General features: G+C 52.7%; 1 protein-coding gene across 1 annotated transcript in view; it reads left to right on the forward strand.

Moving 5' to 3' along the window:
* GALNT6 (polypeptide N-acetylgalactosaminyltransferase 6) overlaps positions 1 to 13,707 on the forward strand; it is a 41,865-nt gene that overhangs the window by 12,735 nt on the left and 15,423 nt on the right. The window contains exons 2-3 of the mRNA XM_055129636.1: positions 3,130 to 3,681; positions 5,584 to 5,756. Coding sequence (XP_054985611.1) covers positions 3,191 to 3,681; positions 5,584 to 5,756 — 664 coding nt within the window. The 5' untranslated portion in view covers positions 3,130 to 3,190. The remainder of the gene's footprint in view (positions 1 to 3,129; positions 3,682 to 5,583; positions 5,757 to 13,707) is intronic.

The raw sequence follows: 13,707 nt of genomic DNA on the forward strand, positions 1-13,707 counted from the left end.
TCTTCTTCTTCTTCTTCTTCTTCTTCTTCTTCTTCTTCTTCTTCTTCTTCTTCTTCTTCTTCTTCTTCTTCTGCTTCTGCTTCTTCTTCTTCTTCTCCCTCTTCCTCTTCTTTTTCTCTTCATTCTTCTCCCTCTTCCTCTTCTTTTTCTCTTCCTTCTTCTTCCTCTTCCTCCTCCTCCTCCTCTTCCTCCTCTTCCTTTTCCTCCTTCTCCTCCTCCTCCTCTTCCTCCTCCTCCTTTGTTTTTTTGAGTCACATCTAATGATGCTTAGGGATCACTCCTGGCTCTGCATCAGGGGTCACTTCTGGCAGTGCTAGGGCCCCATATGGATGCCAGGGATCAAACTTGGGTCAGCTGCATGCAAAGCAAGAACCCCACCCACTCTTTCATCTCTCTAGTTCCAGAATCTTAGTTCTAAAAAAAATTTTAATCAATATGAGTACATGCAGAAGAATGTTTATGAAATATGGGCTAGGAGCCAGGAGATGACTCAAAGGGTTGAAGCATAGGCTTTGCATGAATGATCTCTGGGTTTGCTGCCTGGCACTAAATTGTCCCCTGAGCACCACCAGGAGTGACCCTGGAGCATCAAGCCATGTGTGGCCCCAAAATCAAAACAAAACAAAAATGCATAGGCTATAAAGAGTAACTGTGCCACTAGCCTCTGCCACCCACTTTCAGAAAGAGCATTTTAGAGCTGCAGAGATAGTACAGTGGGTACGGCACTTGCTTTGCATTTGGCTGACCTGGGTTCAATCCCTGGCACCAATATGATTCCCTGAGCCAGAAGTAGGCACTGCATCTAAGGACCAAAACACAAAACCAAGCACTGTCTGTAGCACTGTAGCACTGTCATCCCGTTGTTCATCGATTTGCTCAAACAGGCACCAGTAACGTCTCCATTGTGAGACTTTTTGTTACTGTCTTTGGCATATCGAATATGCCACAGGGAGCTTGCCAGGCTCTGCCATGGGGGCAAGATACTCTCAGTAGCCTGCTGGGCTCTCCGAGAGGTGTGTAATCACAAAAAGGGGCAGCGGTGCTCTATCTCCCTCCCGCCTCCTGCGTTCTGTAATCTCGAGCCGCTTCCCCCACCCCGGGGAGGTCGATGGCGATGGGCAGGCAAAGGAAGGAATGAAGGCCAGGCTGGTTGGTCTCAGTTGCAGTTTATTCCATTCCCATCTCCATTCTCCTCTGATTCTCCTCTTGCTTCTTCCTCTCCCATGCTACTTCATTCTCCTCGCTCTGGATTTGGTAAATAAAATAAAATTTAAAAAAAGCACTTTATCTTGAAGTTCCCATGTGCTTCTGTTCCTGTACATTTCCCTTCTTCTGCGGAAACTCTGGTTCCACTGTTCCCTGCGTTCTTTACAGCATCACCATATCATCATTAATCACTCAGGTCTGCATTAAAGATGTTTTAATTTTTTCTGTGAATTAAATTCTATTCTCTGTATCTTTCTGAAGCGTGGGCTGTATTTTCATTTGTCCATCCTTGACCTAGCAGGGCATGGAAATTTCACACTCTATTTGTGCATCTATCAAGGAGGGGCCATTGGATTGTTCCTAGATTTTTGCCATTTTAGTCAATGGAGCATCCTGGCACATGCCTCCTGGCTCACGTGCACCAGAGTTCATTCAAGAGTAGGAGTGGAGTGGAGGAGAGGTGCCCAGAGTGTGCATATTTTATGGGGAAGCCACACTTGGTGGTACTTAGGCTTACTCTTGGCTCTGTGCTCTGCAATTACTCCTGACAGTGCTCAGGTGACCATATGCTGGGGATCCAACTTGAGTCAGCCACTTGAGTTGCAAGGAAAGCACCCTAGCCACTATATTAGCTCTCTGGCCCTAGTGAATATATTTTTTGTGTTTTTTTTGCATCACACCGAGCAATGCACAGGGGTTACTCCTGACTTATGCACTCAGGAATTACTCCTGGCGGTGGTCAGGGAACTATATGGGATGCTGGGAATGGAACTTGGGTTGGCTGTGTGCAAGGCAAACGCCCTACACGCTGTGCTATTGCTCCAACCCCCCTAGTGAATATTTTAAACTCAATCATGTAAAAATGATTATTTCAATGGAATCTCTTCCTGTAGAGTGTCAGTGTTCCAGTTATTCTAAACCCAGGGACGTCAGAGTCTTAGAGCTGGGGAATGTCAGAGTCTTGAAGCAGGGGAAAATCACAGCCCAGCACAGCAGGGAGAGCTGAGAGCACAGCAGGCTCAGCAGGGGGCCACGCTTTACTTGGGGGGACTCCAGTGTCGACTGTCAGCACCACAGGGTCCCCAGGCACCTACCCCAAGCACAGAGCCGGGGATAATCCCTGAGCACCTCCAGGTGTATCTCCCTCCATGAGACTTGCTCTTCAGGCCTGTGTCGTCCTTTGAACCTGTAGCTCACTTGCTTGTCTCTCTGTTTTTTCTTTTTCCACCCTGGAGAAGCCCACACTCTCTCTTGGGCATAGATTTCCTCTTTCTCTCCCCTCACATCTTTCTAAGGAAGTTTCACTCAATAAAAACCATCCTGCTTCATTTAAAAAAAAGAAGAAGAAGAAGAAGAAGAAGGGCTGGAGTGATAGCACAGTGGGTAGAGCATTTGCCTTGTACGTGGCCCACCCGGGTTCAATTCCCAGCATCCCATATGGTCCCCCGAACACTGCCAGGAGTGATTCCTGAGTGCATGAGCCAGGAGTAACCCCTGTGCATCACTGGGTGTGACCCAAAAAGAAAAAAAAAAGAGGAAAGGGAGGGAGGGATGGAGGGAAGAAGGAAAGGAGGAAGCAAGGAAGGAAAGAAGGGAGGGAAGGAGGGTGGGAGGGAGGGAGGGAGGGAGGGAGGGAGGGAGGGAGGGAGGGAGGGAGGGAGGGAGGGAGGGAGGGAGGGAAGAAAAGGGAATGGGATGAGAGAACTGAAGGGAAGGGGAGGGGAGGAGAGAGGAGGGAAGGGGAGAGGAAGGGAGCTAGTTCAGAGTGTGGTCACTGTGTGAACAGAGGACACTGAGGTGCAGGTATTGCAAAGGACTGAGGCCGGTGCTGTTGCCACTCGGAACAGCCTGGACACAGCCGCCACCGTGACTCACCGCACCTCTGCCCTGGGTGTCCTGTTCACTTCTCTGCTCCCTTCTCAGGCTGCGCTGTGGCCACCACAACACTCCGAGGGCTGGGCCCGCTGCCCGCTGGTTCCAGAGGATGCGGCTGCTCGGCAGACGCCACCTGCCCTTCCGCCTGGCCCTCCTGGGCTGTACCTTCGTGCTCTTCATCTTCGTCCTGCAGAGGGATGTGAGCAGCAGGGAGCAGCCCGTGGAGAAGCCCTGGCTGAATTCCTTGGTGAACCAGAAGAATCACCTGCTGGACCTCATGCAGGGCGCCGTGAACAACCTGCGGGAAGGGAAGCCCAAGCTCCAGATCCGGGCTCCGGAGCCCCAGGCGCTGCTCGTCTCTGCGAACCACTCCTGCGTGCCCGGCTTCTACAGCCCCGAAGATCTGAAACCCCTGTTGGCACGGCCCCCCCAGGACCCCGACAGCCCGGGGGCCGACGGGAAAGCGTTTCACAAGGCCAGGTGGACCCCCCAGGAGACCGAGGAGAAGGACAAGGGCTATAAGAAACACTGCTTCAACGCCTTCGCCAGCGACCGCATCTCCCTGCACAGGGCCCTGGGGCCAGACACACGGCCCCCGGAGTGAGTAGCACAGGCCGAGCCCGCCTGGGGGGAGTGTGCAGCCAGTCACGGCCAGGAGCAGCTCGGAAAGCACTGGAGCACTGTCCTCCCGTTGTTCACCGATTAGCTCGAGCGGGGACCAGTAACGACTTCATTGTGAGACTTATTGTTACTGGTTTTGGCATATCGAGTACACCACAGGGAGCTTGCTGGGCTCTGCCATGCGGGTGGGATACTCTTGGTAGCTTGCCGGGTTTGTTTATTTATTTATTTGACTGGTTTGGGACCACCCTTGGCAGTGCTCAAGGTTAACTCCTGGCTCTGAACTCAGGGGACACTCCTGGCGAGCTCAGGGGACCATATGTGGTCCTGAATATCGAATCCTTGGTAGCCACATTCGAGGCAAATCCCCTACATTCTGTACTGTCTCTTTGACCCTTTTGGGGGTGTTTCAGGGACACACAACGGGGCAAGGCCGAGGGGGAGAGCATCTGCATGTGTGAGGCTCTGAGCTTGGTTCCCAGAGCTGTAAACGATAGTAAAATCAATGAATTAATGAAATAGAATAAGGGGAGGCATTTCCACCAAGCCCTCCCTTTCCTGACCTCCTGCCCTTCTCTCAGAACTGGGGTCCAGAGTCTTCTGGTCACGGGCCAGAGAGATACTGCAGAGAATAAGGCACTTACCTGGCATGTGGTCAATCCCAGTTCGTTTCCCGGCACTGCCAGGAGTAAGCCCCAAGCACCGTCCCCCTCCCCATCCCGCAAACACGGGTCTCCTGGTCGGGCTAAGCTGACAGTGAAGTCAAGGGCTGAAGGTGACACGAGACACGGTGGGGAGACTCAGGCCTGGACAGCTGGGTATAGGGGCACCTGAGGGGGCTACAGGCTGCAGAGTAGGTGGTCTTGCCCCTGCTGATACCCCATGGGGGCCGTGGGACCTGAATGCTGAGCTCATGTAAGGACCTTTGCCCCAGTGGACCCAGTGGTCAGGGGTGTCCCCACAAATGGCTCGTGGTTCCCTGCGTGGTGGCCCAGGGCTGCGCACTCGTTCCAAGCTGTATTTGAAGCTACGCCCCTGATTCAGCCCCAGCCAGCGGCCCAGCACTGAGATCTCTGAGCTGCAACCGTGTCCCTCGAATGTGGCCTCGCAGTGTGTCCGTGCTGTCCCCTGGCTAAGGCTTTTATGTTTTCCCAACTTAGACCTTGTCCTTTCCAAGTCAGTGGCGTGGCGGCAGACCCCGCCCCCACTCAGCCCTGGGCCTCACGTCTGGGTCCTGGGAGACAGAAAAGCTGCGAGTTCCCATGCCCTTGGGCAGGGGCAGGCCCTGGACACAGCAGCCAGCGTGGAGGCACGGGTCTCCTCGCCCCCCACCCCCGGCTCCACGGGGAATCTCTGGCCGGCAGAAGGGGGTGAGGAAGGGGTGAGGTGGTGAGGGCATGTGATTCCTCGAGATCCAGGATTCAGAGCCCCACCCCCACCTAGATGGGGTCCCCAGGGGCCATCGCAGTGGAGGAGAAGAGGAGAAGATCAGAGCAGAGGAACTGTGGGGCGGGCGTTGGGTCACAGGGAACTGACAAGGAGATGAGAGATGTGTGAGGGAGCAGGTCCCAGACACGCTCTGACGTCACTTATCACTGTCCCCTCCGGGCCTCTGCCCTGAGTCCTGCCCTGTGCACATCCCCGCCGAGCTCTCCTAGCGATAAGGGGAGCGAGGGGGCAGGGCGGGGAGCCTGCGCCTGGGGCAGGGCTCTGAGGGGAGCAGCTTTGGGAGCGGCCCGAGGGGCCGACTAAGCTGGGGTCCCCACACTATGGAGAAGGGTTCCGAGGAGCCGGGGATGGTGGTGGGAACCCGCGGACAGAGGCTGCTCCGGCCCTGGCACTCAGGGCCCTCGAGGGCTGACCTCTCCTTTTCCCCGCTAGATGTGTCAAACAGAAGTTCCGCCGCTGCCCCCCGCTGCCCACCACCAGCGTCATCATCGTGTTCCACAACGAGGCCTGGTCCACGCTGCTGCGGACCGTGTACAGCGTGCTGCACACCGCCCCGGCCAGCCTGCTGCGCGAGGTCATCCTGGTGGACGACGCCAGCACCGAGGGTGAGTGGGAGGGGCCCCAGGAAGTGGGCAGGGCAGGGTTGCACCCCGGGGAGCAGGCGCCACCCCCGGCGGTCGCCCTGCAGCTCCGCGCAGGTGGGAATGCAGTGGCCGGGCCCCGCAGACTGAATCCCTACAGCCCGGCATGGACCCTTCCCCAGGAACGCGGCAGCTTCTGAGACTCTCAAAGGAGATGCCAAGCCCAGTCCCAGGTCAGAAATGCAGAGAAGTTGGGGCTGGAGAGTACAGTGGGGAGGGATTTGCCTGGCACACGGCTGACCTGGGATCAGTCCCCGGCATCCCAGATGGTCCCCGACCCCCACCAGGAGTGACGCCTAAGCACAGAGCCAGGAGTAAGCCCTGAGCAGCCAGGTGTGGCCCCAAACAGACAAAAGTTGAGAATCCCAGGCCAGAGGCGGGGACAGGCTCCCATTCGCTCTCCCCCTTCGCTCAAGCTGTTCCACCTGCAAAGGTCTTTGTCGCTGTGGTTGGTCATGAGCCGCTCACCTCGCCCCTCACCCTTCAGAGCACTCTCCCCTGAGCATTGCCTGAGTGCTCTGTGCCTAGCCCCTGACAGAGGACAAGTGCCACGGAGCTTCTGCGGGAAAGACTGACCCTCACAGGCCAGGCCAGAAGCTGAGTCAGACACGAGAAATGTGGAGTGGGCGTTGGTGTCCGGCACCCACCGGGTTCAGGGTTCAGGCCCCAGCTCAGACTCCCCCCAGCCCCGTGGCCTTGGATCAGGCCCTCCGCCCCTCTCAAGCTGTTTCCAAGACAGTGGACTCCCTCTTGTGGCTGGCCAGTGGCCAGACAGACAGACGGCCAAAGGGCTCATTTTGGGCTCGGCAGAGAACTTGGCATTGGGCGAGGCTTCCAGAAGCATCTGCTTCACTCTATTCTCTGTGGGGAACAAGACACTGAGGGTGGAGTGGCCTGCCCGGCCAGAGGAGCTGTGTCCGACTGTGTGCTGAGTCTGGGGCACTGCACAGCTGACACCCGCTTAGAGCTGCACGGGTGTTCCGGGAGAGGGGTATGGGGCCAGGGCTGTGGCCAGACTGGAAGAGAGAGGATGACACAGAATATGAAGCATAGAGAGCTTCTTTCCGTGTTAGGTTTTGTTTGTGGTTTTCAGGCCACACCCAACAGTGCCCAGGGCTTCCTCCTGGCCCTGCACTCAGGGATCACTCCTGGCAGGGCTCAGAAGACCATATGGGACCCCGGGGATCACACCCAGGTCAGCCGCACGCAAGGCAAGCGCCCTACCCGCTGTGCTATCTCTCCAGCTGCCCAGAGAGAGCTTGGGTGTGGCTAAAAGTTTGCTTTGCTGTGGAAAATGACGCCAAAAGGGTGATAAAATGAGGACCGAGGAAATGGTTCAGAGGACTAGAACTCTGCATTGGGGGTGCAGGGGAGGGGAGATGCAGTCTGACCCCAGCAGAGTATGATGGTCCCCTAGATACCCCCAGAAATAACCCCACGTGCACCTTCTGGTGTGGCTCCAAGACTGAAACAAACAGAAAGATGTGATTCTGATGCCGGCACGCTACAAGTCTGTTTCCCCAGGAAAAGCAAGGGGACATGGTGGAAAGCTTTTAGGTGAGAAGTGCCCTGTAGGAGTGTCAGTGACACTGGCTGGCCCTGGGGAAGGGCGGCCAGTGTGTCAGCTGTCTCCCCTCACACTGGCTCCCCTGGCCCCTTGGCCCCAACCCTACACTGACCATCCCTTTGAACGTCTTCCCTTGAGGACAACCTGGAAGAAACTCTAGCTGTTTCAAATTATCTCCCAGAGCTGGGATAGTCCCTAAGGAACACGTGGCCCATGACCAGTCCAGATGGTCACCCGGGCCGACATGGGCAGCCTCTGTACTGGCTCAGAGAGATTCACAGGTGTCCCCATCCTTTGTAGCCCCGAAACACAGGCTTCTGTCTCTCTGGATGCCCCGAACACTTCTCTGGGGATCATGGCCAGTGTCCCAGAGACTCACCTCACTAAAATACTGGGCAGGGGGCTGGAAAGATAGGATAGCAGGTAACACAAGGCCGCCCTGGGTTTAATCCCTGGCACCACATAAGGTCCCCTGAAAACTGCCAGGAGTGAGCCAAGAGCCAAGAATCAGCCCGGCATGTCCCCAAAACCAAAGCCAAGGGGCTGGAGCAATAGCACAGCGGGTAGGGCATTTGCCTTGCATGCGGCCAACCCAGGTTCAATTCCCAGCATCCCATATGGTCCCCTGAGCACTGCCAGGAGTAATTCCTGAGTGTAGAGCCAGGAGTAGCCCCTGTGCATCGCCAGGTATGACCCAAAAAGAAAAAAAAAGCCAAAATGAAAACTCTCCTAAGTGAGTCCTCCTCATTTCTCAGGGTTTGGGCCTCCTTTGAGAAGATGCTCAAACATTGCCTTTGCAACATCTAATGCAGGGAATTTGTGGTCCTCGGGGTAGATCACCCTACTTGAAGCCTTGGTGCTTTTTGATGGACTTTCAGCCACACGTAGTTTAGTGGAAAGAGAACAAAAATCTTCAGAATATGGTCAGAAATCTAGGCAGGGCAGGATGAAGTCTGACACACACTCATACTGGGGTCAGGCTAAACAGCTCTTGTCACATACACCAAGGGCTTCACAATGGTACCGTGTCTATGCTCTGTCCTCCTGTCCAGGAGACAGGCAGATGCTCGGTGACCTTCAGTCCTTGGCCCCTCAGTACTGGGAGTATCACGAGGCCCAGGGTCAGGCCGGGGAGCTTTTTCTCCCCCACATCCAAGTCATGGCCCCTGGAGAGAGACTTGAAGGTTGAGTGCATGTTTGACGTGCTGGATCCGGGTTCAATCCTGGGCACCGCGTCCCCCTACTCTGCTGGGAGTGAGCCCTAAGTACCAAACCACGAATAGCCCCTAAGCATCGCCAGACATGGCCCCAGAACAAACAAATAGAAATAACCAAAAACCCAGTCAGACTGTATCCCTCTGTGGCAAATTCAACCAAACCCGGGCAAGCATACGCTCAAGCCTATTAAATTATTTTTGTTGTCTTTTGGGGGGCTGTAACTGGCAATGCTTAGTGCTTACTCCTGGCTCTGTGCTCAGGAATCAGTCCTGGGGGGGTGTGGGGGACCATATGGGATGCTGGGGATTGAACTCAATCATATGCAAAACAAGTGTCTTTTTGTGTGTGTGTGTGTGTGTGTGTGTGCAAAATTTGTTTTTTTTAATTTTTTTAATTTTTAATTTTTTTTTGAGTCACCATGTGGAAAGTTACAAAGTTTTCAAGTTTAAGTCTCAGTTATACAATGCTCAAACACCCCATCCCTTCACCAGTGCACATATTCCACCACCAAGAATCACAGTATAGCTCCACCCCGTCCCCCCACACCCCTAAACCCCCTTACCCCTAGACCCTTGCCTGTGTAACTGATAAATTTCACTTTACTTTCACTTTGATTGCATTCAATATTTCAACAAAACTCACTATTATTGTTTGGAGAGTCTCCCCCCTAAAGTCAGACCTGCTGGAAAGGAAGCATTTGACAATTTGTTTTCCATTGCTGAGAATGAAGAGGTATGAGGTCGAGTGACCACACCTAGTGGCCTCACGGGCAAAACAAGTGTCTTATCCGCTGTACAACCTCTTTAGCCTATGGCCTCCTAAATTTGCTGTGGGGGAAAAGGGGTTGGGTCACACCTAACAGTGTTCAGGGTTTACTCCTGGCTCTGTGCTCAGGGACCTGGCAGGGCTTATAGGACCATATGAGATATCTGCTGGGATCCAGCATAGAGGTGGTCAAGCAAATTTATCTGTTGGAATGTCGTCACTGGAAGTTGTAACCCATCTAGAATCAAGAGTTTTGGACAATTTCAGGAGCAATTGCACGCGGCCAACCTGGGTTCAATTCCCAGCACCCCGTATGGTCCCCCGAGCACCGCCAGGAGTAATTCCTGAGAGCAGAGCCAGGAGTAACCCCTGTGCATTGCCGGTTGTGACCCAAAAAGAAAAAAAAGAGTTTTGGACAATTTCTGACTTGCATTACTGGTACCTCTAAGAATTTAGGAGGGGAAAAAAATAGAATTCAGGAGGTTGGGGCTGGAGTACATTGGGTAAGGCGCTTGCCTTGCATGCAGCCAACTCATTCCATACCTGGCACCACATATGGTTTCACAGACCCTGCCAGGAGTGATTCTTCAGCACAGAGTAAGCCCTGAGCACTGTCAAGTCGGGTTTAAGACACACATACACACACTCTCTCTCTGTCTCTCTCTCTGTCTCTGTCTCTGTCTGTTGGGCTCTCCTTCTTCTGGCCTGTTTGGCTCCCTCATCCAGCAAGAGGCCTCCACTCAGGGCCCTGGTGACCAGGCCAATCAACCCTTCCTTCCTATAAAGAGGAGGGTCTGGGGGAAAGAACATGCCATATGCCGCCGCCGCCTCCTCCACAGAGAAATGAGCACACAAGCACCGAGGGGTCCTGTCCAGCAGTTCTGACTTTATTGGACAATAAGTACAACTTAAATAGGCTTGAGTTAAGGGGGAGATGTGCAAATGGTCACGTCACAGTGGTTTCTATAGATATAGTCACACCTTCCCTGTGTGATTACAATGGTTAAACTGTCACTGCACATCTGCCAGAAACACCCTGTCCCCCTGGTAGCACTGAGTTGTGATAATGCAACAGGTTGCACTTCAAAGCAGACCAAAAGGGGCTGTTATCTCCAACATCTGTCTCTGTCCCTGTCTGTCTGTCTATCTGTCTATCTGTCTGTCTGTCTGTCTGTCTCTCTCTCTCCCTCTCTCTCTCTCTCTCTCTCTCTCTCTCTCTCTCTCTCTCTCTCTCACACACACACACACACACACACACACACACACACACACACACACACCCCAAACAGACCTTGCCTGTTCTGGTCAGTGTTGGGCCCCTGGCATGCACACATGAGATATATGAGGAATCCTGACCCTGCCTTTACTTGCCCCTCTCATGGATTGCCCCCCCTTCCTTAGCTTCTGCAAAAATTAGAAAAGAAAACCAGCAAACGCTTCATTGTCACATTGTAAGAAGGACTTCTCTTATTTTTTCTGTTTTGCTCTTATTCTGTTTTCATGCTCATCTATGTTCTATGCGGCCTTCACTCTGACGGCAAGAGGGCATGCTTTCATGACTGATTCACTTGGGAAGATGAAAGGAGACACAAACAAGTGTAACACCTTCTAGTGTTGAATTCATCCACTCATATTTGGATCATTGAGCCATACTTCTGATGTTTAGTTTTTTGTTTTGGGTTTGGGGGTCACACTCAGCACTGCTCAGGGGCTATTCCTGGCTCTGTGCTCAGGAGTGATCCCAGGTGTGCTCGGGACCATATGTGATGTGAGGGGGTTGAACGGGAGTCAGCAGCATGCAAGGCAGAGGCCTTAACTCCTGTACTATCTCTCTGGTGTGTGTGTGTGTGTGTGTGTGTGTGTGTGTGTGTGTTTGAACCCAGGACTCCTACATGTAGAATATTGCTGGCTACTCTTTCTTTTCCTTTTTAAAAATTTCCCTTCCCCAGGGCCATGAAGATAGTTCAAAGGGCAAGAATGCTTACAGAAGGCCTTGGGCTTTATTCTGAGCACCCGATGGTCCCCCAAGTAATGCCAGGAGTGACTCCCAAGCACCAAGCTAAGGGTAGCCATCAGCACTGCTACCAAAACAACCAGAAGTTTCCCCATCCCCCAATCCCCCCACCCCGCCCCAGCTCCCTTTGTGCTGATGCTATGGCTGTGAGGGCCAAGAGTCCACACACCACCTCACTGAGCCGCCCTCTTTCACCGTGGTAATCTCACACATGTTCACAGAGGACCTGGGGAGCTCTGGGTGCAGTGCTAACACTCCTTAAATTTTTTTTGCTTGTTTTTTATTGTTTTTGCCGGAGGAACCACACCCAGCAATGCTCAGGAGTTATTCCTGGCTCTGCACTCAGAAATTAATTTTGGCGATGTATGGGGTGCTGAGGATCAAATCCAGGTCAGCCTTGTGCAAGGCAAATGCCCTACCTACTGTAATATCACTTCAGTCCCGTCTTTAAAAAATTATTTTTGAGGACTGGAGAGATAGTATAGGGGCAAGACCTTGCATGCAGCCTACCCAGGTTTGCACCCCAGAACAACATATGGTCCCTTGAGCCTTGCCAGGAGTGACTCCTGAGCACAGAGCCAAGTAGGAAAGGTAGGAAAGGCAGAAAGTAAAGCCCTGAATACCACCAGGTGTGGCTCAAAAACAAGGAAAAGAGTGGGGGGCAAAGGGGTCCACGCCTGCAGTGCTTTGGGACCATACAACATGCTAGGCAAGCGCCTTGGCCTTTGTACTATCTCTCTGGCCCAGACAATTTATTTTTCAGTGCAGTACTCACAAGAGATTAAGCATTCTATGTGGCAGCACTATAACACTGCCGTCCTGTTGTTCATTGATTTGCTCGAGAGGGCACCAGTAATGTCTCCATTGTGAGACTTTTTTGGCATATCAAATATGCCACAGTAGCTTGCCAGGCTCTGCCATGCGGGCAGGATACTCTTGGTAGCTTGCTGGGCTCTCCGAGAGGGATGAAGGAATTGAACCAGGGTCAACCGCGTGCAAGACAAATGCCCTACCCGCTGTGCTATCCTCCAGTCCTGTGTGGCAGCAGAGGTCCCAATAACAGATCTGCTGCCAGGGATCATGCTGTGCTCCAGACGTGTGGATGGCATCATGGCCTTATGCTTATAAGGCAAGAATTCCTGCCACTAAGTCACTCTTGGTGCCTGGATCTTACCTTTCAGTAGGAAAGGCGGAAAGTAAATAATTTAAGGTATGTCCTATGAGGGTCAGAGAGATCATGCAGGGATTAAGGCATTTGCCTTGCACACAGTCTTCCCCTTTTCAATCCCTGCCACCATATAAGGTCCCCTGAGCACTGCCAGGTGGGAACAACAATGAAAATTTGCCATCTCCACCATTTTATTTTAGTTTGAATATTAGGTACCTTTATTTGTCTAATGGGAAATGAGGTCGCTGTAGTGGTTTGGACAGGAACAAACTCCTAACATGCCCACAGGTGCCCCCTTTATGCCTCAATCAGGTAAGTTCCAAGTTTCAATGTAAGTAAATATTATAAAGAGGTTATAATATTCTTGGGGTGGAGCGATAGCACAGCAGTAGGGCGTTCGCCTTTCATGCGGCCGACCCATGTTCGATTCCTCCGCCCCTCTCGGAGAGCCCAGCAAGCTACCGAGAGTATCGAGCCCGGCAGTGCCTGGCAAGCTACCCGTAGCATATTGGATATGCCAAGAACAGTAATAATAAGTCTCACAATGAGAGATGTTACTGGTGCCTGCTCGAACCAATCAATGAGCAATGGGATGACAGTGACAGGGACATAATATTCTTAACATTTCTATACGGGCTTTCTTTCCTGAACTAGCAAATGGTTATATATTTTTTGTCACTTACCCAGATACTCAATCAAAAGATCAGTAACATTCCTGAGGTCATGGCACTATTGTTTCCAAGGTTCCTTGCACAAGATCACAGCACCTGTGGGGGCGCTTGGGCCACCAAAGCTGTTGCTTCATTTGAAAAATGGGATATTAGTAACTTTAGTATGTTTCTAAGGGCTGGAGTGATAGCACAGCGGGTAGGATGTTTGCCTTGCTCGTGGCTGACCCAGGTTTGATTCCTCCATCCCTCTTGGAGAGTCTGGCAACCTACCGAGAGTATCTCGCCCGCATGGCAGAGCCTGGCAAGCTACCTGTGGCATATTCGATATGCCAAAAACAGTAACAATAAGTCTCACAATGGAGATGTTACTGGTACCCACTCAAGCAAATCAATGAGCAATGGGATGACAGTGACAGTGACAGTATGTTTCTAAGAATCTAAAGAAGAAAATAACGCACATGGTTCAATAGCCTAGTGGCCATAGGCATCGTCCCCACACTTGACCCCTGCAG

The sequence above is a fragment of the Sorex araneus genome, chromosome 2 (genome assembly GCF_027595985.1).
Source record: "Sorex araneus isolate mSorAra2 chromosome 2, mSorAra2.pri, whole genome shotgun sequence".
In the NCBI taxonomy this organism is placed as follows: domain Eukaryota; kingdom Metazoa; phylum Chordata; class Mammalia; order Eulipotyphla; family Soricidae; genus Sorex; species Sorex araneus.